This window comes from Pan troglodytes, chromosome 9, assembly GCF_028858775.2.
Source record: "Pan troglodytes isolate AG18354 chromosome 9, NHGRI_mPanTro3-v2.0_pri, whole genome shotgun sequence".
Classification (NCBI taxonomy): domain Eukaryota; kingdom Metazoa; phylum Chordata; class Mammalia; order Primates; family Hominidae; genus Pan; species Pan troglodytes.
This window is the reverse complement of record NC_072407.2, coordinates 88678893-88704694: the sequence shown is the minus strand read 5'-3', so window position 1 is coordinate 88704694 and position 25802 is coordinate 88678893. Positions and strand designations below refer to the sequence as shown.

Sequence of the window (25802 nt, the reverse complement as noted above, 5' to 3'; positions counted from 1 at the left end):
TACACACACACACGTTTGTTAGCTTTTCAATACCCTGGCTCCAAAGTACAATTGTTTATATTTGCCCCAAGAAATAAGCAGTAATCTCACTGTGATAGATAAACTTGAGTTAAATATATCCAGTATTGGCTGGGTATGGTGGCTCATGCCTGTAATCCCAGCACTTTAGAAGCCAAGGCGAGTGGATCACTTAAGGTCAGGAGCTTGAGACCAGCCTGGCCAACATGGCAAAACCTCATCTCTACTAAAAATACAAAAATTAGCTGGTCATGGTGGTGTGTACCTGTAATCCCAGCTACTTGGGAGGCTGAGGCAGGAGAATTGCTTGAACCTGGAAGGCAGAGGTTGCAGTGAGCTGAGATCACACCACTGCACTCCAGTGGGCAACAAAGTGACTCTGTCTCAATAAACAAATTATATATATATATATAATTGAAAGAAACCAAACCTTAAACCTAGAGATATACATGTGTGTATGTGTGTATATATATACACATATATGTATATATGTACATATGTGTGTATATATACATGTATACACACATGTCTATATATACACACGTATACACACATATATGTGTATATATACACGTATACACACATATGTGTATATATACATGTATACACACATATATGTGTATATATATACATGTATACACACATATGTGTATATATATACATGTATACACACATATGTGTATATATATACACATATATATACACACACACACATATATATCTCCAGTATTAAGGTTTGGTTACTTTAATCCTAAGCTTTTATAGTATCCTAAAAGCCAACTAACTCCTTGAACCTCTCATATATGTATATATATACACAAGCAAGTATATATATGTATATATGTATATGTGTATACATGTATATGTGTATATATACGTATATGTGTATACATGTATGTGTATATATACGTATATGTGTGTACATGTATGTGTGTATATATACGTATATGTGTATACATGTATGTGTGTATATATAGGTATATGTGTATACATGTGTCTATATATACGTATATGTGTATACATGTATGCGTGTATACATACGTATATGTGTATACATGTATGCGTGTATACATACGTATATGTGTATACATGTATGCGTGTATACATACGTATATGTGTATACATGTATATATGTATGTGTATACATGTATCATGTATATATAGTATATGTGTATACGTGTATATACACGTATATATACGTGTGTATACGTGTACATGCACGTATATATGTACGTGTATATATACGTGTATATACACGTATATATGTACGTACATATACGTGTATATATACGTATCTATATACGTGTATGTACGTATATATACGTGTATAAGTATACACGTATATATACACGTATACATGTATTATACATGTATACATGTATAATACACGTATATATACGTGTACATACACGTATATATACACGTATATATACAGGTATATACACGTATATATACACGTATATATACAGGTATATACACGTATATATACACGTATATATACAGGTATATACACGTACATACACGTATATATATACAGGTATATACACGTACATACACGTATATATATACAGGTATATACACGTACATACACGTATATATATACAGGTATATACACGTACATACACGTATATATACAGGTATATACACGTACATACACGTATATATATACAGGTATATACACGTACATACACGTATATATATACAGGTATATACACGTACATACACGTATATATATACAGGTATATACACGTACATACACGTATATATACAGGTATATACCCGTATATACCCGTGTATATACCCGTATATATCCGGGTATATACAGGTATATACACGGGTATATACACGTATATACACGTCTATATACAGGTATATACACGTCTATATACAGGTATATACACGTATATACACGTCTATATACAGGTATATACACGTCTATATACAGGTATATACACGTATATACACGTCTATATACAGGTATATACACGTATATACACGTCTATATACAGGTATATACACGTATATACACGTCTATATACAGGTATATACACGTATATACACGTCTATATACAGGTATATACACACATATACACGTATATATACACACATATACATGTATATACACACATACATGTATATACACACATATACACGTATATACGTGTATATACGTGTATATACCTGTATATACCTGTATATACGTGTATATGTGTATATATATACGTGTGTATGTGTATATATATACGTGTGTATGTGTGTATATATTTACGTGTATATGTGTGTATATATACGTGTATATGTGTGTATATATACACGTATATATGTGTATATATACGTATATATGTATATATGTATTATATATGTGTATATATACACGTATATATGTGTATATATACGTATATATGTATATATGTATTATATATGTGTGTATATATACGTGTATATATATATACACACACACACATACACACATATATATCTCCAGTATTAAGGTTTGGTTTCTTTCATCGTAAGCTTTTATATTATCCTAAAAACCAACTAACTCCTGGAACCTCTTAAGAGATCATTGTTGTCCACGGTTTTTCAGCATAGAAAATCCCGCAGTGCCTTCCATTGCAGCAACCAAAATTTTAGAGTTAGGAGTCATTATATGCTCATCTTTTCTGCTTTATTAACTTTAGCATTTAGGCATATTTGCCTGTTGGGGTTTACCATGTTCTTGCCCTAATGAGCCAGGCAGGATTATGATCAAATCTGCTTTGGGCTTCCCGAGGAACCATGACTGGCTGGAAAAGGCTATGTGGTCCAGGATCCCAGGCACTCTCAGGACATCCAGGGCAGAAGCATCCAGGGGTTTTCATGTAGCTACATAATCCACCAATAACAACAGTAAGTCAGGAGGATCCATGCCTGACATAGATTATTGAATGTGATCCAAGCATGAGACACATGCATAGGAAAACTTACTTTAAATCTATGTTTCTTGTACTCAGTAATCCTTTTTAAAGCCCTGGTATTATAACAGAGCATTAATGAAAATAAATCTTAACACCTCCAAGTTAGACAATAGCATTCGCTTTCTTCCTAATGATTAATAAATTGATCCATGCCTGCTGGGGCGACACTTCCACAAATGGAAGAGTCAAACAGGTAATTATAGAACTCTGTCTTTCTAGTTCAGATGTGTCATCTAATTAGATAGCATTTTTTGTTTTGGCTAAAATTCTCTCTCAGAAGAATGGTATCTGGTCCATGAGCTACATCTAAGATGCCTGTGCTCAGAGTTCCTTGATCTCTGAACCTCATGTTTTAATATTACTTACTTCTCTTGTCAGTTCTTCCTTCTACTAAATTCTCTCTGCCCTACAACCCCCTTTCCACCATACCTCTAACCATCCTTTAATGCATAGAAAAGAATAGCTTAATTATACCAAAAATAGATAATAGGGTTATCTGGACAGATGACCCTATTCTCCAGTTAATTCGAGGTTAAGTGGATCTTTGAGGGTTTTCACATCTTGTTGAAAATAGATTTATCCACTCTTTTATTTTTTCCTTGTAATGATTAAAAGTTATTAAAGTAAAGATGAATTCTCCCTTTGCAGACCTGTAACTACTGTAGGGGCACAAAGGAAAGGAGAGATTGGGTAGAATGCAACTGAGTCCATCCTTACCACGTAGTTTTTTTTCTTACTGACTTCTATATTAGCTTATTTTATTAGTGTTCTCTTTCTCTAAAAAGCCTGATGCTGCAAAAATTACTAAATGAGGGCTTCCCAGTGTTGATATTTTGGCTGACTGAATACTGTACCAACTGCCTTTGACTGTGTCCTGTCTCCAAAGTTCCTGGTAATGTAGGCCCAGAAGGCCAGTTTACCAAATAAGTTGTACGATGTAAAACTCTGAGGGACCACTAACACATTGGATTACAAAGTCAACGTTATAAAGATTGCAACAAGCTGAAAACATGAGCTGAAACAAACAAAATTATAGTGAAAAGGAATAAAAGAACATAGAGGTATTTAAGTTTAAAGTTTTTGTAATCCCAAAAAAAGATTGTCAATTGTTCAAATAGACAGCTGCCTCATTAGTTATTCATCTGACCTTTGGGTTTCCATTAATAACTCAATGTAGCCAGCAATGTGACAGAGATCTTGCAAGTTTGAGGTGATTTGAGGCTGCATTACTAGAATTTTGATGGACTGAGGTAGGTAATAGTTCCACTGTACTTTCCTTATCAGTCCACATCTGAAATTGGTGGTCAGGCAGGTGGACAAGAGTATCTGCTATTAAAAGAACCACATATTCTTACTCTTCTTGCTTTAGTGATTGGCATTTAATACAATTTTATAGTTTAGATTTCCATAGATATTTGTTCCAAACAGCTAGTCCTTTCCTAATATGACGTTCACTGAAAATACGTATTAGCATGCTTCGCCTCTAAATTGTGCTTTTCTTATTAAAAAAAAACCCAGATGTCTTATATTAGAAAAGCATGAGCTTTAACTAATATTAGTGTAACTAGTTTATTGAATATACTGAACTCAATGGAATACAACAGGAAATGTCTGTCTTATCCTTTCCCATCACTGTCTTCAGTTATGCTTGGTCCAGTCTCCCCTTCATGACCTTTGAGAAAATCTCAGGCAGATCTCAAAACTTCAAAGTTCAGTTTGAAAGTTTAGTGAGGTATGATGTAAAGTTCCAATTTCACATTCAGTTCAGAGCTTCTTCTCCCAAGCTTGGGCCTGCTTCCCATGGAATGAGGAGCCTCCCTAGGCGTGAGGGAGGGGCACAACCTGTGCTTCCTTCCTCTTTCCCCTCATCCTGCTGATTCTGATTCCTACATGGTTGGAGGAGGAAAGGGGGATAGGAATGTAGGCAGTTGAATTGTAACCTCCAAAAAGATCTGTCCATATCCTAATTCCTGGAACTGTGATTGTGAATGTATTTGGAAACACGGATCTTTACAGAAGTAATGAAGTTAAATATCTTGAGTTGAGATTATCCTGGATCATCCAGGAGGGTCCTAAATATAGGGACTTATTATAAGAAACATAGATAAGAGAAGCTCACAGAGAAGAGGAAGAGGCAATATGACTGTGGAGATCATTTGGACAGGTGCTGCCACAAGCCAACACACACCTGGAGTCATCAAAAGCTGAAAGAGGTGAGGAACAGATTGTCCCCTCGAGCTCTGAGAGAGAGAGAACAGCCCTTGAATGGCCTCCAGAATTGTGTGAAAATACATTTCTGATGTTTAAAGCCACCAAGTTTATAATAATTTGTTATAGCAGCCCTAGGAAATTAATTCAAGAGGCTAAAGGGCAAAAAACCTTTTCATTTAGATTGTGCTCTAGTTCTCTCATGGCTGCTGATGCCCTCTGTGGGCAAGTGTCCCAAAGCTGGCTATGTTGTTGGGTGCAAGAGCAGGTTTTCTTGGATGCCCTTGAAGGGGCCCAGCTTAGGAAAAGAGCTCCCTGGCTGGCCTCTTGTGACCCTTTGCTCAGGTTCCAGCTGGGGTGACAAGTTCCACAGCCTCTTACTGCTACAACTTCCTCCCCCAAACAGGCCCCCTCATGGGTGCAAGACCCTCAAACGACTCAGCTACTTTCTATGGTATTCCCTGGCTTTCAAGGATCTCCACTCGCCCTAGCCATTGTGAAGAGGAGGAGGTCACTCCACCATGAAACTGCTCTCTTTCCTCCCATAGTCACTGACTTCTCTAGTCCGCCTCTGCCTACAGAATCCCCTACCTCCAGGGCCATGGTTCAGCCTCTCTCATGAGCTGCCTCATGGCAGTCCATCCTGGTGGCCCTCCCAAATTGGGCAGCTTGCTAAGCCTCTAGCCAGAGACTGAGACACCGGGTACCCTCTTAGAGCAGACCTCATCTCCATGTGTGACCCCCTTGGTGGATTCATTCTTTGTCTACACACTCTCCTCAGCCATGGGGTCTAGCCTTCTGCTCATGGCGTGGTGGGGGTGAGAGTTGGAGGATCCCTTTGGCCACTCCTTAAAGCACTGGAGACCATGTCTGGTGGCTCCTTGGTTTCTTTATAGAATGTGGGGTACCACCTATTAACCTTAGCTTGCAGCTTTAGCTGAAATCCTGAGATAATAAGAAAAATCCCATTCAATATCCTGTCATATTCTATATATAGAATAGTAAGTAAGATTTTACAAATGCAAACATACTGTTCAAATTTGATAGCTTTTCTACTAACTCTCATTTATTTTAAATCCTTTCTTATTTTCTCTAGGATTTTTATCTTCTTGGCTTGGCTAGAGCTTGTCAGTTCTTGTGATTAGATAAAAAATTCTTAGAATCTATTAATTGCCATGAACTTTCTCTTTACGATAGCTGTAGTGCTCAGAATATGGGCTGTTTATCAATCCAGTCTCTCACATTCTTCTTATAAAGGAGAACATGTCCTTTTTAACAAGAGGCTTGATAAAAGCTGAAAAATAAGAGGATAAAAATATGGCTGCCAAGTACAATCATCCTTTTTTAATGGTTTTCTTCCTGAAAGGAAGGGGTTTTCCCCCATTTCATTAGGTATCTCACCACTGCAGGCTTGCTGAGCCATGCTGCCTCTGGAAAACTTCTCAGGGAGCAAAGTTTCTATTCTTGGCAGCATCACTGATATATTATAAAACCTAGATCCCTTCCAACTTTAGAATTATGTAATTTCATGTACCCTGTAATTAGGAGGAATTTTAGAAAGCTCAAATTCAATACTTCTGATTTGTGAAGAAACTCCATTCCTCTCCTCATCTCTGTCACATATCTCTTGTTAAATGAAATGTTTTTAAAGATATGTGGCAGAGTATCTCGGCCATCTAAGAGCCTGGATTTGGATGGATATCTTCTGAATTACACAGCTTCCTCCAGAGGTCTGCCATGTGCCCGGAGCAGACAAACATCTTAAATGTGGCAGGGTAGTCAGGGATATCTATGGAGCATCTGGGTCCATCACTGGTTTACAGGGGGCCTTGGAGCCTCATGAAGAGGAAGGAACTTGAGCCTCGTTACAATTGACTGACATGTATGTCTTCTAAACCTGGTGGGCCTACTGAAGCTTGAATGCAGAGATGGAGAGTCTCTCCCCTCCAGAAAAAAACATAGTAAACAAAAAATGTTTGCAGGATAGGCTAGCATTAGAAGCAGGCCCTGGAGAAAGCAGAAGTTCACAGTATGGTATGAGGTTGTCCTGGAATCCACTTTGGTCTGGTCTTTCCCCAGGACCATTTGCACGCCCCGATAAGAAAAGAGATATAATAACGGAATCTGTAGAGGCCCATGCCATTCTGCTGGGGACCTGCCCTCTTCTGAGAGGGTAGTAAATCTAAAGGGACCATGTTACAAGGAGTTCCTGACTTTTCTACCTTACCCTGCAACATCAGGAGACAAAGAGTAAGGAACCACAGAAATGCAGAGAGAGGTACTATAGAAACAGCAGAGTTTCAAGCAGCACCAGCTGGGAAACAGCTATCCAAAGGGCTTCAGAAGTTATGGTGGCCAGGGCCACAAGAGGGAATCTGAGCTGAATTCCAGCAGTGCTGGGGGCTGAAAGAGGTGGCCACAGCCCCAGTGAGCAAAAGGGGAGCAGAGGAGCTACACCTGCAGCTCAGATTATATAGAAAACTTGCCTCTCTGCTAGGTGGACTCCCAGATATGCACAAAATTGGGGTGAGCTGAGGTCCTGGTATTTGATAGGTGGTAGAGGTAGAACTAGTAAAGGCCAGTAGTGCAAGTAAACCTACCTGCAACATGAGATGAGTGGGGCCCAGGGCACCTTCACCTGACTTCCATTTTAATAGAACCTGACATTGTATCTAAACCTCTGTGTGTGTGGGTGTGTGTGTCTAAACCACATGCACTGTGATAATTTAAATATAATGAAACTCAATGAATATTCAGCCTCTACCTCTGGGCATTAACCTGCCTTAGAGAGATTTCACATTAAGCCTTTGAAGCCTGGGCCTTTGAAAATTCACTTAGGTGCATTTTAATCAATGTTTATTCAGCAATTATTACATGTCCAGAATTGTTTTGTGGGAATACAGAGGAGGTATTGCAATAGTAATATTTAATATTTACTAAAGATCTACTATGTGCTAGGCACTTAATCCTCACAACAGCCTTATAAGCTAAATACTATTATTGTTATCTTCATTTTATAGATAAGAAAACTGAACTTCAGAGAAATCAAGTAAATCCCCCAGGATCACTCAGCTAGTGAGTGGCAGAGTTGGGATCTAGACCCAGATGTATCTGACTTTAAAGAGAAAGCTCTTAGCTACTATACAAAGAATATAAAATTATTTATTTGTTTGTTTGTTTGTTTTGAGACAGGGTCTTGCTCTGTCACCCAGGCTGCAGTGTGGTGGTGCGATCTTGGGTCCCTGCAACCTCCATCTCCCAGGCTCAAGTGATCCTCCCACCTCAGCCTCCTGAATGGCTGGGACTACAGATGTATTTTTTGTAGAGATGGGGTTTTGCCCAGGCTGGTCTCAAACTCCTGAACTCAAGTGATCCGCCTGCCTCGGCCTCCCAAAGTGCTGGGATTACAGGTGTGAGCCACCATGCCCGGCCAGAACATGAAATTTATACTGGCAAAAATCAGAGCCGACAACCTTAAATGGCAACCTTGGTTTATAGCCTTGTGCAAATTAAAGTGTTAAATAACATGCTGCTGGAGCTCAGATCTCAAAATCTGCTTTGCAACAGCAGTGTCAAGCCTATAAAAAATACAAATAAATTAATAAAGTGTGTAGCTAATTACAATGCCTGAAAAGCAAAAAGATATCTCTCCACTCCATATCATCTGTATGCTGCTTAATCAGTCTCTAGTTTTTACCCTTTGTGAGTCAGTATTTTAGATTTGATACTAAACCCAAAATTCAAACTAAGGAGAACTAAATCCACCTGCTCTTAGAAGCGCAAGTATTCCTGAAAATAAGGTGCCTCTGGTGAACAATTGGTATGACCTGGAGGGAAAAACATTAGCTTTGTGGTCAAAATCTTTGCTCGGTTCCACAGCTGAGTGAATGCCTGCTCTGTGGGCTGCTTGATGACACAGATAACATCCATTACAATAACAAACTACACAAGCTGAAGCTCAAAACCTGTGAATACGCAAAGGAAACAAATTACATCTCTTTGGGGGAATCCTCAGTGAATCAGGCCAAGGGATTAGAGGCTAAATGCAGACTGAGAGGGGGAGTCAAGTAGCTAAATCTGTGAGAAGGGAAAACAAAAACCAATTGAGGTGATGAAGAGCTGAAGAGAACCCAAATGCACTGGGAACAGCCTGTCTTCATCTCACCAATTATATGCATAGAAAACACAGTTTAAAAACACTTAAATCAAAAATAACCTAAACTCTAGTAAGAATCCCAGGATTCCTCCAGATTACTGATGATTTTTGTCCCACCAAGAAATGATTGTCAACGGGGAAAACTATTAATATTTTTGTTTCCCATTATGGAAGTGTGTCAGGACTGTTGCAAAGTTAATTAGGAAACTCAAGGATATGCTCATTACAGCTTAACAAGCTTGGAGCCCATGAAGGAGCTAGTGAAGCTGGTGACAGGGGTCAGCTGGTCCAGGGGATGCTGAATAGGCCAGATGGGCAAATCACACCGTAGACAAAAAGCTTTCCCCCTATCCCGCTGGGCCACCACCCTGACCTCCAAACAAACACTAAGGGCACAAATTTGTTCCCCCTTATCAGCTGCTTAGCTCAGCAGCTGCTGCCATGGCTTTCTGTTTCCGCATCTTGCCTTTTTCTAAAAGTTGCCTTTTTGTCTAACTTCTATGTGAGGCAGGAGGCGGCCAAGGAACCCAGGGCATAATGAAGAAATGGTGCGGTGGCCATCAGAGGACTGAGTTCTTGAATAGAGTGTTTCAGGAGGGGCAGAAAATAGATTTTTTAAAACAACTTCTGGGAAATGTGGAGGCCTGGAAAATACACAAAAAGTACTGGTTACTAGTTCTCTCCCTGGTCACTCTGATTGAGGATAATATTTCCTTCTTGGAACTCCTACTACGTGGTAGAAGTGGGGGCATGTCTAAAATGGATTGTAAATTGTGACTAAAGCAGCCATGAAAATAAGAGCTGGCCAGGCTAGGAACATAAGTGGGCCTTAAGAGTTAGCTTCAGACTAAATGAGAATCAGCCAGGGGTTCTGAGGAGTAATGCAGTCTATTGTGTCCTTCTCTCTGGAAGCAATTATGTTTGGTGCAACCACTACTTGAAATAGTTTATAAACAAACATTTCAAGGTGATTTTGTGATAACACTCTGCAGGGGTAACTGAACTCCGTGGACCACCTCTCTTAGGAATGTGGTTATTTAAAAGATATTTTCTTGTTAAAATTGGGTATTAAAAGTTATGACAATGCAACAGAAAAATAGAGAAATAGAATGTAATGCAACAGAGAAATAAGAAACGTGTTTTCTGCTACCCAACAAAATGGCCCTTTTATTTTTGCTTTTGATATTCTCAGAATGTCAGAGAACTGTTTATTCCTACTTAATAGAAAAACAGAAGTCAAGAAGCCAAAGTGTAGGACAGGGAAACCGTGGCAGGGAGGTGGGGGACGGGTCAAGAAGAGAGGGAGAATCAATTACCTTGGAAACAAATCCAAAGGAAGAGTCAGAAGGACAGGATGCAGAAGCTTCGTGGCCCCGTTGGCTCCTCCATGCCCTTTTTTAACTCAAGCCCCTTTTATGCCACAGTCCTCCCATATTTAGGTAATCAGACTCAATTCAGTAGGCATTGATTGCACACACCCTGTCCTAGGTGTTGGGTAGGATGAAAGGTTGAAGAGTGGTGATGAGGATGACGATTGGAGATCAGAGAACCACTGTTCATTGAGTGCTGGCCATGCAGCAGGCCTGACCAAACACGAGCCCTTAGTGTCCTGGGACCACCATGGCACCTGAGCCTGGGTTTAAATCCCAGCCCACTTCAGGTGAGTTATTTAATTTTCCTGGATTTTGTTTATTTGTAAAATGAGGATAATAATGGTACCAATCTATAACAGATGGGTCCAGTTGAGGAGACAGAACCACACAAAGTATATCTCAACAAGAGGAAGTTAATATAAAGAACTGGTTTCCCAGGTGCTGCAGGGCTGGATGAGAAGAAAAGGAGTGCTGAGGCAATCACAGATGGTAACCGGAGCATGCAGGTTTCATCTCCAGGGTTGGAGGAACAAAGGGAAGTGGTTGCACCATCAGAAGCTGGACCTGAGGTGAAAAAGACTTGCTGCTAAGCCTGTGGAAGCCTGGGAAGCCTGATTCTAGGCTGTGAAAGGGGGCTGGAGACTGGGCCCAATGGCTGATGCCGGGTAAATGGCTGTTGCTGGGCGGATGCTGCAGCGAACCAACAGCGAGCAAACAGAAAGGAGAACATTTCCCCTCTCCAGCCCTCAGTCTCCCTTTAGTGCCCCCTATTGGCAGAAATGAACAAGAACCCTGCTGCCAAAGAATGGGTTTATAGGGCCCAAGCTTCAGCCATAAGCCAGAGTAGAAAAAGCTAGATCTGGAGCTGAGCAAAATGGCATGATAGCTCGTGAGGCTAAATGACTTAGCATTTATAAAGTGCTTAGAACAGCACCTGGCACATAGGTGGTAAGTGTGTGCTATAATGCATTTTAAATAAATAAATAAATCCAGCAAAAAACAACGTGAGAAGTGATGTTAGGATCTCAGTTTTATCCATGAGGATGGTGAGGCTTAAAGAGGTCACATAAAATGCTCAAAGTCACTCACTGGTAGAGAGTCCAGACTATCTGGATTTAAAGGTGTTCACTTTTATGAGCCTCTTTGCACAATAGGAGAGATTTTCAAAAGTGCAATAAAAGTGAATAGGAGAGATAAAAATAGCAGAGTTTGTGGGCATCAGGGAGGGAGGGTAAGCTGCTGGTTGGGACTCTCGGAAGGCTCATTGGAGGAGGTAGTGTTTGAGTGGAATTGTAAAGGACAGACAGGGCTTCAACTGGCAGATGCTGGAAGCAGAGGAAACTGCTGAGCAAAGGCCCAGAGTTCAGGGCACATAAGCAGAGTGATGAGTATGCAGACCAGGAAGAAATAAATGATCCCCATAATTCTCCTTTGCTGCAAATAATAATAATAATGATAAAGTTGAAGTGTTTACAAATATTACTAGCAGCAATATGAATTTAAAGAGTTCTTTGGGGCAATCATGAACATTAAATGTTGTGCAGAATATTATGAATAAGTTTGTGAAGCAATGGGATTAACTGAAAAATAATGAATTTTATATTCACCTCCTTTTTAAAATCCATGTGTAAGGTCATTAACATCTGCTTTCAGAAGATAAGAGATCTTGTTTTAAGGTAGCTGACTGAGTTAAATATCTGACTTGAAGCCACTTTGTGCCCTTTTAACAATGTACCAAATTTAGTTTCAATTAATTCCACTCCTTGGAAGCTTATGCACAAATTTGAACCACAATTATATTTAATTCAAGAAACTGAGTTAATTCTAAGTGCCAGGCACTTTCCCAGGTACTAGAGATGCAAAGAATTATAAATGGTGGTTGTAGTCATCAAGGAATTCACAATCTAGTAGGGAAACAGGTAGATATTTAAATCTCTGTAATCAAAATGGAAAAGCAAAAGTATTAACTATACCTGGAATATGGAACTGTTGGCTGGAGGAGATGGAATGAGATTCCTTCTCTGCCATCCCAAGAAGCATCATTACAATGATGGCAGAAGTCAGTAAATGGGATATGAAAGGAGAGGGGCCAAGACAAATTATGGAGACCCATTAGTTCTATATAGTGCTGGACCAGATCACCAGATCACAAGCCAACTTCCTGGCTGGCTAAGGAAGTCAGAGTTGTATGGAGTTGGAAGAAGATCTGTAATGTTTCCGTGGTTCTGAACCTGGTCTCTGAAATCCTATATTCAGCTCTAAAAGTAAGGAAGTTGCCACAAAAGCAGAAATGGAAACCACACGTGCCAATAAAAACAGCTCACAGTTTCTGATCACTCACTACGGGCTAAGCACTTCAACAGAAAATGAGTATTATATGTAGACTTCTAGTTAGTGGTCCCTAGGAACCATTCTCCCCTTCTTCCTTTTAGTAATAGACTCCCCACTGAACTTCAGTAGAGCACATACATGCCTTTCCTACTACAAACAATATTTTCCAGCCCTCCCTGTAGCTTGATATGAATGTGTGACTTAGTTTTTACCAATGGAATGTGAGTAGAAGTAATATATACAACTTTCATGTCACTTCCATAGAACAGATTTGCTTTGGCCGGGCACGGAGGTTCACGCCTGTAATCCCAGCACTTTGGGAGGCCGAGGCAGGAGGATTGCTTGAGCCCAGGAGTTCAAGAACAGCCTAAGCAACACAGTGAGACCCTGTCCCAATTAAAAAAACAAATCGATTTGCTTTCCCTCTGTTTCCTTGTTCCCGCTTTCCACGGCTGGGATGCTAACATGGTGTTAGCGCTGTGTAGAGGCAGGCAACAGCTACAGAAGAGCCTGGCAGCAAAAGAGAAAACCTGGGTCCCTGGACAACTGTATGGAACTGAGAAGCCACCTCCTCTTGCTACTGCCTTCTATCACTGCTCCTGGTGGACCTGCCTTTAACCTTTTCTTTCCTGTCACCAAAGAACAAACACACACACACACACACACACACACACACACAAAACAACATTGTAGAATTATGCCTGGGTTAAGAGAATATAGGCCACAGGTGAGGACATGTAAGAGACTTTTATATGTAAACTGTACAAGCTTTAGTGAATTGATGCTATAAAAATTATGTTTGCTTGTTTGGAAACCTTTGTTGTTTACATCCTGGTTTCAAATGACTAAAGTTACCTATTAAATATCCTCCAGGGGAGGGAAAGGTCATTGTATTCAGCAAGGGCAAACTGGTTCAACAATCAATTTCCAAATATTTGTGTGCACTAGATACCAAAGATGGAAACACACATGATCTCTGCCCCCCAAAGATGTTGACTGGTGGGAAGAAGTGCCAATATAAAAATAGTGTTGAAAGGATTTAGTTAATACTATTGGTTGCACACAATCACACATCTGACACAAACTGGTTTAAGGCAGAAAAAAAGATCATTTATAAGCTTATGTAAATATGCAGTCCAAGAGTAAAACTGACTTCAGGGATGTAAACCCTACTGGATGAGAATCTTCATGGATGGGGCCTGGAAAGCTATATTTTTGCCCCATCCTTATTTCCTACCAGGTAATTGTAATTCTGTTTTGGAAATAACTATTTTATGTAGATCATTCAAGTTGAAAATTAGATATTACACAGGGAGGAGAGAGACTGCAGGAGGAGACGATTATTCCTGAAGGGATGAGGGAATCCTGAACTCAGGCAGGAGCAGCCCTTAACACATTGTGCGCCATGATGTCTGCTTGGTACTTACAACGGGGCTAATGCTGGCACGGGGAGCTTTGAAGGGGTGTCAGCAGAGGACCGTGCCACCTGTCTGTCAGTAAGTCTAAGGGTTCACGATCCTTATGAAAGTGGCTGCCACTTCCCTTCACCTAACAACTATTTATTGTGCAACTACATACCAGGCAGTGAGCTAGGCAGTGAGGACACACAGGTTCACAGGCAAAGAGCCTCTCTTCATGAAGCTTACATTCTAGACAGGAGATAGTCAGTAAACAATCAGAAAAACAAGCGCGCTACTGACTGTGTTAAGTTCTCTAAAGAGAAAACCCCCTTCACTCTATAGTTCCTAGTGCAGGCTGACATTGAATGGGATAGAGGAAAGGCCTTCGAGTTGACAACTTAGTGGAGAACTGAGAGGTGGGAATGAAGCAGTGGTTTGGAAGGCTGGAGTATGAGCCTTCCAAGGAGAGGCAATAGCAAGTGCAAAGGCCCTGCAGTGGGAGGGAACCAAGTGGGGTGAAGACACAGGAAGGAGCAAGTATGGCCAGAGATCAGTGAGAAGGAAAGAGTAGAGTAGGATAAGTCTGAAGAAGCTGGCAAGAGCCAGTTTATGGGAAATCTCGTAGGCCCTGAAAGTTTGGATTTTATTCCACACACAACGAAGTGTTTGCTTTAAAAGGAATCTCCTGACTACTGTGTGGAGAAAGTATAAAATTAAGTTTGGGGCTAGATGGACCCCAAGATCCCTGTCTGGCCCCAGTAACCCATGGCAAGCTCCATGGGGTCCTCAGGAGTCCTCTTAGTAACCGTGGCTCCTATACCAACGACGCTTAATAGAAGTATCTGCAAAAACAGAAATGTTCTGTATCTGCATACAAGTGGCTCTTGAACTGGAAATGTGGCTAGCGTGACTGCAGAACTGGATGTTAAATTTTATTCTATATAGACTAATTTATTTACGTTTATATAGCCACACGTGGCGAATGGCTATTATATTGGACAGCACAAGGCAACACTGAGCACCGAATGCCTGAGGATTTCTACTCCAAATCCTGAAGGCACGTCCTTCCCCGAATGTTGGGAGAGTGCGAGGATATGCTGACCCCTAAAAGCAAATCCCCCTCTGTGCATTTAGTCTTGCCAAGATGGAGAGTCTCAGGCGGGCATTCTGAGCTGCTTCTTGTCACTGGGGAAAACCACGTGCACGCAGTGCTGAGGCGCCCCACGCGCGTCCTCAGGGGAAGCCAGGCACTGAGACAAAGGTTGTGGGACCGCTCTTTCAGGAACTCACCAGCTCTGCGAGCTCGCGGCCGCCAGCGCGGTCCACCCATTGGCGGGAGAGGACTCACAGACCGCAGCGCCTCACCCCGCCTGCTCCGCAGCGGGACCGCGTAGACCTCAGCTCCCCGAGCAGCGCAGGTGGGCCAGGGAAGGAGAGGACCGAGGCAAGCCACCACGCGGGATTAAGGGTTCGGGGACCCCTCGCCGCGCAGTCGCCTCTTTTTCACAGGGATGGGGGCAGGGGTGGCGCCGGCTGTCACCCGCACCGGATCTGCTTCCAGGGCTTGGTTTCGCTTTGCCTGGCTCTTGGCTAGGCCTGGCGCACTGCACGGAGCCGAGCAGGTGGCAGCCGAGGAGTGGCGGGGGCTGGAACATTTAACCCTTTGGGAGCCCCTGCCCTCTCCCAGAGGGCGCGTCCCCGGATCAGGCCCGGTGCCCCGCAGCGCGCGTGGGTCCTGGCTGGCTGGAAGGAGGCCCTGACCTTGCTTTCTCTCCCGTGCCAGGTCTGCACAAGGACCATGGGTGCCGCGCTGGGGACAGGCACGCGGCTGGCTCCCTGGCCGGGCCGGGCCTGCGGCGCCCTCCCGCGCTGGGCACCCACCGCGCCCGCCCAAGGCTGCCACTCCAAGCCTGGCCCGGCGCGCCCTGTGCCCCTGAAGAAGCGCGGATACGATGTCACCAGGAACCCTCATCTCAACAAGGTAATGGGCCAGAGGGCAGGACGGCCCGCGTTGCGATCCCGTGGCTGCCGGAAAATTGCGCCCCGCCCCCTGGACCCAGAAAGGATCCTCCCGGGCGCCCTTCCAGCGGTTTTTCTGTTTTTGCCTTGCAGGGGCTTGTTGTGACTTGGTTTGGCTTTCTTGTCCCTCCTCTCCCTTTTATGCGTGGAGAGAGGCGACCAGTAATGCAGGGAGCCTAATTTCTTCTGCAGTAACAACACAGACCAGGTTTAGATCCTCGCGGTCAGTCTGACCTGCGGTCAGCTCTCCCCTTGATGCTTACTAATTTTATTGGTCTTGGGCAGTTCATTTAACCTGCATGAGCCTAGGTTTCCTTATCTGTAAAAGAGATATAATTGTCTTAGGAATGTCGTGAGATCTAAAGAGAAAATGGGGGTAGAAAATGGGGGTACGTTACAACAGTGCCTGGTACCCAGTGGGAGAATAAATAAGGTTATGATTATTATTCTGAGAAAAAGATTAATTTGAGAGCAAGGATGGAAAAGTCTAGACTTATAGAAATTTTAGAGCTTGCAGGAGCATTAGAGATCCTAGTTTAAACCTCTTCTTTTACAAAAAACAAGACAAAGGATTTTGCCCAAGGTCACCAGCTAGTTAGTTCTGGCTCTGCCACTGGAATCCAGATCTCCAATGCTTTGGTCGAGTTCAACCCACCGCTAGCCCTTTTGTATTTGTTTTTGGGAATAGAGTTTAGTATCTTTGGTTCAGAGGATTGGGTGAGAGAAATAGAAGCAAGAGACAGATGTAGTCCTGTCTCCCCCTACCTCCTCAAATTAACTCACATATCTCATTTAAATTATCTGAGGCTCAATTTTCTCCAGTCTAAAATAGATATTATGATAGACCCACCATTTCTATCTCATTTGGTTATTGTGACAATAAAATGAATCACTGAACTTGAAATCATATTTTAAACTGTATAAAGTGCTGAATAACAATTACTGCAAAATAAAAATTTTTTTTATAATTGCTCTGACTCTGGATTGTGAAATTCAGGTGAAGCAATCTGTGTGGAAAAGATGTTTTTGAGAAGTAGGAACAACTATATAATGTGAAGTATTGTGACTGTTTCCTACAGAACTAATAGAAGCAGCTAAGGAAAAAAAATCAAAATCAACCTCTATCACACTGGACTCCTGCTCTTTCCAAAAGAAACCTTAAATTGTTTGGACGCTACCACTTTCCAAAGTGTTCAAGGTGTTTGTTATCACCTTGAATTACTTTGCTAGTAAGCGTTAGAAAATACAAACTGGCTTAAGCACACAAAGGCTCCTTCATCTAAAGAATCTAGAGGAAGGGTTGCAGGCAGGGCTTGAACCACAAGCCCAGATGGCATTGCTCAAGATGCAGATTCTCTCTGGCTCTCTACTCTGCCTCTCTGCAAGGTCAGTTTCATTCTCAAGCTCTATTCAGTGAAGTCTCTCACTTCGTTATTGCCACAGTCCTCCATCTCCTGTTCTCACACCACATCATCCAGGAATAGGAAGATACTTTTATTCTGGTAGCTCTTGGGGAAGAGAAAATACCCTTTCTCTGACGCCTCAGAAAGCGAATCCTTCTGCCTTATTGACTCTGATTAGATTCTCTCTTCCCATTCCCAAACCAAAACCAATCACCAGTAATTAAAGCCAGTCAAAGCCCACCCCTGGAGTTAAAATAGGGTTTAAGGTAGGGCCACCCACACCATCTGGCTTGGAATAAAGGGAATATAGATCCTCACAGTAAATGTGGATAGTGCCATCAGAAGGAGGAGGAATGGATGTAGAAAGCAAAACAATAAATTCCCACTACAGGCTCCAATCATTGTGAAAATAATTGCCTTAGAATTACTGGCATGTTACCAACCAGCATTTATTGCTTTGTTAAGTAGTTAAGAAAATGAAGGAAGATCTTTAAGCCTTTTTTTAAAACCTAGGTTTTGGTCCTCTGAAATCACTCTTGCCCCTGTCGTTTGCCTCTGATGTAAATTTTTTTCTCCCAAATACCATAAATAAGTTGTTGATATGGTTTGGCTGTGTCCCCATACAAATCTCATCTTGAATTATAATCCCCACGTGTTGTGGAAGGAACCCTGTGGGAGGTAATTGAATCATGGGGTGGTTCCCCCGCATGCTGTTCTCGTGATAATGAATGAGTTCTCACGAGACCTGATGGTTTTATAAGTGCCTGACACATTTCCCCTGCTAGCGCTCATTCTCTCTCCTGCCACCCTCTGAAGAGGTGCCTTCGCCATGATTGTAAGTTTCTTGAGACCTTTCCAGCCATGTGGAACTGTGAGTCAATCAAACCTCTTTTCCTTATCAATTACCCAGTCTTGGGTATTTCTTCACAGCTGTGTAAGAACCAGACTAATACAGGTGTTATCCATAAATCTAAGGACCTGACCTTTCTATGATGTTAAACAACATCTTTTATATATTCCTGAAGTCAGTTGATGCTTGTCTGGGATAAGAAGGGTATCTAGAAGGAGGCTGACAGCCTGTTGGCCTCCCCTATTCACTCACCCTTGGGGACAGAAGGGGAGCAACAGAGGGAGTGCTTCCTGGGAGGTACTGTGAGTGCCCTTCTCTTCCCACTGGAGTGCCACCCTCTGGCTGTTCTGTTGTCCTCCAGTGCTCAGAGAGTCTCCATGGAAGGCTTGAGCCTTGGTACTTTCCATCAGCCAGGTGGGAAGATAGTGCTGTGGTTAAATAGAACAATGAGGTTGTTACTGAGGAAGCAAAATGGAAGTGCAGTTTTGAAAGAGTCTTCAGTGCTGTGCTTAGTGTTCAGGTCTGTGGGTGGATTTTTTTCTGTTAGAAGGAGAGCCCTTCCAGGCCAGGTAATGAGATTTGTCCACCTGTGTTTGGCATGGGGTAGTGCCTGAAAGATCTAGCTTAACATTAAATTCTTGGAATGTGTTCACTAGATTTGCAGCTCATTTTGACCGATTAGGAGTGGCATTTAAGTTGCAGCTGTATGACAGAGGGTGGTCAGGAGGTGGAATTATCTGAGAGAAGAGGTGCCGACCAGGGCAAGCATTGCTGCTATTGTGCATTCATTGGGTTCTGGTACCAGCTCCATCATGCTCTGGCCATGTGATCTGTGATGAATCTCATAAGCTCCTCTGCCCGTGTTACACTACTGCTTTGAGGATCACAGGAGACAGCCCCCATGTGGTAAATATTAGGTGATAATGAGGATGATTTCCATAATTGGGGTAGGAAGGCCCCTCAGAGATGATCTAGTCTGGAATTGTTCAGACTATGAGTTACAAACTATGAGACATGAAATTAGCTTAGTGGATCTACCAGTAATTTTTTTAAAGAAATGTATTAGAATGAAATAGAAAAATAGCAAATGCATTGAAGTTAATAAAGATGGATATTTTATCAGGTCAGCATGTAAAATGACTATTTTTACTGTGAATTGTAGTAACAAAAAGTTTTTGAAAATCATTGTTCTCATCCAACATTTTCATTTTCCAAAGAAAAGACAAGCCAAGGAAGAAGCCAAGCAGCTCCACAGAGATTATCATTGGTCATAGAAGTGGACAGAGGCAGCCTGCCTGCTGTATTTGAGTCTACTGAATAATGATGGCAATTCACAACTGCATAGACTGATTTAGGCATATTCCTGATGGTGACAGAATTGATACTAGATGATTCCAAGCTCCCTCCAGGAGTCTAGATTTTCTAAATGATGCAAATTAACTACTCATGAGCTTCTATTTTTCTTTTTAAAACTAATATTCTGCCTTTCTTCTAAAATTTATGTAATGACCTCTTCTATTGTCCATATGGATTTGGCAACAGAGTGAATCTTTGGTTATATGACCCCTCTTTTACTCACATTAAATAGGCAACTATCAGCCCCACTTCACAGGGGTACCTTCATAGGAAGATGCCATCCCCATTCTATAACTGTAGCAACATGTTGATGGGCCATCAACATATTTCTGACCTCCATTTACCTATAGTGTCTTTTAGGAAGAGCCGTCCTATTCCCCACTTGCCAAACTAGATCTGAGTCCCCTACTATTGTCTTATCACACTGTTTCCTTCTGGCACTGAGCACACTACTACAATGGCTGGTTGGTTTGCCTTCCACACTAGACCATGAGGACAGAGACTCTGTCTTGTCACATGGCATTATCTCTGTCTGACTTGAAATGCTCAATAAATATTTGTTCTTTAAATGATTTCAATCATGTCATGGCCCCTTTCCTCTCAACTTCATTAATCTGAATGTCACTGCTTCACAGTTAGCCCAATGCTCTTGCTGCCTAAATAAATGCCTACATATGGCCCATTTGAAGGAAATGCACCTGCTTGACTCTCATCTTCCCAGACTTCAGGGCATTTAACTGAAGGGGTGCATTATTTCCCAGAACACACCAATCTTCCCCCTTTGATCCGTGTGTGCTAGCAGTGATTTTTTTTTGCCATGAAATTCCACTGATCCTTCACCTGCTTCTCTGTAGTTTTTTGATCTCTTGAGCTTGATAGTCAGGGAAAGAATGAATGGAAAGTGTGCTTAGTCAAGTCACTGTGATTATGGACCAGGACATTTCACGTAGTGGGGCCTCAGAGACTGCAAGGCACCACGGGTGATGGCCTTCCCAGGTGGACTTGATACATTTAGAGCAGTAAACCTGCAAAGGCTTGATGGACAGTGCTGCAGTGTTGGCTGTACATCTGAGACTGCACAGATTTCAGCTGAATCCCTTCTGTATTCAATTATGATTTATTAGGCTTCCACACAGCTAGGATTTGCCTTTGAATAAAGTATATGATTTTGTTCTCTGCTAGCTTAGGACTTGATCTTGTCTTCTTTGGATGAGGGGAGGTTTTTACTATGGATTTGGCTCATCAATCAGGAGATGTTAAGTGTGTTGTATGGATAATTAGAAGTTTATTGGTGATGCTGGAAGGCAGATTACATAATATATCTTCTAGAGACCTCTGCTTCAGGTATGATGTAGAATTGTGCCTCCTAGTTGAGAGAAACAGTGGATTATTGTGTAAATATTAGCTCCATAAGTGGCAATTTACTCTAGATTTGAGCTTGTACAAAGACTCAGTGCATTGAAGCTCAAATACTGTTCAGATATGTTGGAACCAACTAGCAGAGGCAGGTTGAAATCAAACTTTTCTCTGTTGAATACTGTCCTAGCTTCACAGGATTACTAAGTATTGGTATTGGGGCTTTGTTTTTAGAACAGCTCAAAGAATGTTTATTAGTTGCTACAGGTTAGGCAATGATAACAATGTGAACCCCAGATACAGAGGCTTAAACAAGATAGAAGTATATTTCTCTATTAGGAACAAGTCTGGGCAAGCAATCATGAGTTGATGCGTGGTTTGACTTTGTTTCTCTGCCATCCAGTATGCATTTTATATTTCAAAGTCCAGGATGACAGGTCTTACCTCTGCTATCAATTCCACGCAGAAGCCAATTGGGAAGGGGAAATCCCTTTTAAGGGCACAACTTGGAAGTTATAAATATCACTTCTACTTACATTCAGTTGGCCAGAAGTTGGTCATATGCTACATTTAGCTGCAAGAGAACATGGAAAATGTAATCTTTGGCTGGGCACCCATGTATTCAGCTAAAAATTCTACATTATTAAATAAAGGGAAATTGGAAATTGAAGATACTACCACAAAATGTTGATATGAAGCTTTCATTGTTTCACTCTGTCAATTTTACCCCAGCCTTTAAAAATTTATCTGTTTCTCTATATCCCCACTACCATCAGCCTTTTTCACTCCTTTGCCATCTCATATCTAGATTATGCAAGAACCTCTGAATTAGTCTCCCAATTTCCAGTCTTCTTCAGTCTTCAGTCTTCTCCTCTAGATGTTTAGATCTTGGTCCTATCCTTGACCACTCTCTTTTTTTCAGACCCCTTATGGAATCCACCAGAAAATCCTGTTGCCCTGTCTTCAGACTAAATCTGGAATCCAGCCCCTGTTCACCATGGGTCACCACTGATTGAAGCCTCCAGCATCTCTCTGCTTAATGCCTGCAGCAGCCTCCTGGCTGGTCTCCTCTTTCCCTTTAGCGCCTCTCATTTATTCTCAACACAATGGCCAGGGTGATTTTTTTTTAAACTAAGTTTCAACATGTCACTCTTTGCTTAAAACCTGGCCACATCCAAGTCTTCATGATGCCTTTCACATTGATGTTCTCTAACTTCATCTCTTGCTACTCTTCTCTGCCTCACTCACTGCCCCAACCCCATTGGCCTCCTCAGTCAGTTGTGCTCCTACCTAGACTTTGCACTGACTGATCCTCCTTCCTAGAGCACACCAACCCTCCATAGCCACATAGTTAACTCCCTCCCTTTTTCAAAGTTTCTCACTTTCTCAATGATAGCTGCTTTGACCGACACATGTGAAGTCATGAACAGTCCTTTCAACCTTCTTGCTCCCCCTACACATCCTGCTTTCCCCCATAGTATTTGACACTTCCTCATACGCTGTCTAACTGCTTACTTAGTATGTCTATTGCTTATTGTCTGTTCACTTAAGATCCACTTAGGCAGGGACTTTGTCTATTTGTTCATTGATGTATCACAGGTACTTAGTTGGTGCTCATAAGCAGTTAGTGAATGAGCAAGTCATTCAAAGAGACACCTGCTAAGGCTCCCTCCTCTCATCTCTTCCCTTCACCCTGCCTTTTGCCAAGGCCCCTTCTTCCACCCTGGTGACTCTCATCCCCCAGTGTCCTCATCTGTGGCGTTGACATGCCCATCTGGAGTGTGTATACATCTTACATCAGCCCTTTGGGTGCCCAGAGGCCCACTACAGAATGAAGTGCTGGAGGAGCACAGCACAGAGATATTAACTGTTTATCTCCAGCTTTAAGCAGAGCCCAGGGAAGAAGGAGCTCCTATTCAGAAGACACAGGTGGTGCCTTGGAACCAGAGGTGGACAAGGACAATTCTTGAGCCCACGGAAAACACAAAAGGAGATGTTTAGGGAATAGACCAGAGGTAGGAGACCCCAGCATCTGTCAGCATCTCCACTGGAACTCCCACCCTCCACTCTGAGTCCTTGGAGACTTCATCCCTGCTCGGAATTTCTGTATTTCCACCGTTCTGTAGGACCCCTATAAAAGTCAAAGGAAACCACTCAGAGCCTCCGCTCCCAAGGGTCTGAAAATCAAGGAAATACGGAATGGGGTGCCCAGAATGCAAGAGGGAGATTTGCTGTTCCTGGAACCTGAAGATGATACTCATAGTGTTTTCTCATAGGCATGTTGTAAATAATTGAATCATCCTCCAAGGAAAGTATATCGTGTTAAGTAAGCATTTGTGTAATCATTATTAAGACTTTAGAAACATTGGCTTATGTTAATGAATGCTTAATTCAAATTGCAAAATAGTAAGTAGACTGTATACTCATGAATGTTATTGTAAAAAGATATAAATATTAAAGGGCTTGGAATTAAAGTGTGAATATGATTGTGTTATGTCAGTGAGATTATGGGAGATTTATTTCCTCTTTATGTACTTTTCCTTTAATGTTCCATTTTTTTTTCAATTTTAGGTTACAGTTTCTGTTGGGAATTGTTTCTAGAGCCAAGTAAATAATACTCAGACCAACTTTGGGAAGCTGGCCCAGCTGTAGCATATAGGTGGAGATCCCTCTGAAGTCGTCTCCTTTCAAGCTTTTATTGTTGGTTATCTTCTAGAGGCAATAAAGTAATAACAAAATATTAACAGAGGAGCCTGCTGTCTGTTCTAAAAGCAATTGTAAACAGCAATATCTAGATTACATCAGCAGCAGCGCTGAAGGGTAAATCCCATACAGAAATATGTGTTTTGCCCAGACCTGGGCCAACTGACATCTTAAGTCAGTCTAAGTCTGGGCTCCATATATGGCGTTTTTTTGGACACTTTTTCAGGCTCATCTCTAGTCTCCCTGTTTCCAATTTTTCTTGGCCTTTGTGGACCCTGAGGTTTATGGCCTTATTTTACTTCACATTTTTGTCATTTCTACCAAAGGTTTCTTTTTATCATCTACTCTCTTCTTTCCAAATGTCAGTATTATAGTGAGAGGGGGGAAAAAAGCCCTTTTCATTTCTATGGCCATTGCAAAAGGATCACTAATGTGCAGCACTTTTGTTTGCAAAGACATGGATTACAGTCAGTTTCAAAAACCTTCACTTTGATGTGTAGAAAGTATATCGGGAAATCCTTTGGGGGTGGTATCCGACTGCCTCTCTGATGCAGAGCACAAAAGATGCTCTATGATTGTGAGGAAAATGTGATGGATATCCTACAGTTGGGGGTGCCGAGGTCAGTGGTTAAAAGCATGCATTCATTTTGTATCTGAAAGGTTGCCATGCAGCCCAGTTAAAACACAATTCCTACCAAAAGGACACAGTAAAGAGTAAAATGCACCTGTCATTTGAGGAGAGGGATTTTTGATAGAAAGATCCACAGCTTTTGAGAAACTTGAATAAGAGAAAGCCAAAGCTGCATTGGCTTTCTAAAAGTGATTCTTGAAAACTAGAGGGATTTTAGAAGATACAGTTGAATGATCAGCAACTTGAGATTATTATATTTTAAAAGCATTTTGTCTTGATTCTGTGTAATCTTTTGGTAGTGAGCTACATGAAGCCCATTACTTAATTGGTCCTGAAACATCTTCCTCTGTAGTGTGGAATTCTGGAGAAGGCAGTCTCTGTTGATCGCTTTGTTTTGTTCTATTTTGCTTTGCTCTTTCAGAAAACTGAAGGAGGGAGTCTACATCTCTACAAATTGGCATAGCTTCTGAGTTATGAGGCTGCCCAGGGACTTCCCAACAGGAGAGGGATTGCCAAGTGTACAGTGGAGCTAGGGTTCCAGTCAAAATAGACATTCTGCATTCTTCTTTCTCTGGTTTTGAAAGAGGTGATGAAGATTCCAATGGAGATTCCTATTATACTGAGTTTTCTTTGGTAACGTTATGGAGGGAAGTCAAGTAATAACAGCTAATGTTTTTAGGACATGCAGTGTGCTAGGAATTGTTCTAAGTAGTTTATATATGTTAACCCATTTAATACAATATCACAACATTTTGAGGTAGACACTGTTATTATATTATTCCTGTTTTAAATTTTATTTTCATTTTTATTTTTTTAGAGACAGGGTCTTACTCTGTCACCCAGGCTGGAGTACAGTGGCACAATCATAGTTCACTGCAGCCTTGAACTCTTGGGCTCAAGTGATCCTCCCACCTCAGCCACCCAAGTAGCTGGGACTACAGGGGCAAGCTACCTTGCACAGCTAAATTTTTAAAAAAATTAATTTTCTGTAGAGACAAGGTCTTGTTATGTTGGCCAGGCTGGTCTTGAACTCCTGGCCTC

General features: G+C 41.7%; 1 protein-coding gene and 1 long non-coding RNA gene across 4 annotated transcripts in view; one reads left to right on the top strand and one right to left on the bottom strand.

The window, feature by feature from the left end:
- The window catches only part of LOC104001274 (uncharacterized), a 45511-nt gene extending 29690 nt beyond the window's left edge, over positions 1-15821 (bottom strand). Inside the window, exon 1 of the long non-coding RNA XR_673002.5 lies at positions 15734-15821. This is a non-coding gene — a long non-coding RNA (uncharacterized LOC104001274). The remainder of the gene's footprint in view (positions 1-15733) is intronic.
- Positions 15570-25802, top strand: part of ME3 (malic enzyme 3) — a 231763-nt gene continuing 221530 nt past the window's right edge. Inside the window, exons 1-2 of one of the 3 annotated variants that reach the window (XM_001175318.5) lie at positions 15570-15861; positions 16227-16424. In XM_001175318.5, the coding sequence (XP_001175318.2) occupies positions 16242-16424 (183 nt within the window). In that variant the 5' untranslated portion in view covers positions 15570-15861; positions 16227-16241. Of the gene's footprint in view, positions 15888-16226; positions 16425-18679; positions 18701-25802 lie in introns of those variants that run through there. The other 2 variants (XM_508682.7, XM_054662581.2) reach the window with 2 other exon arrangements.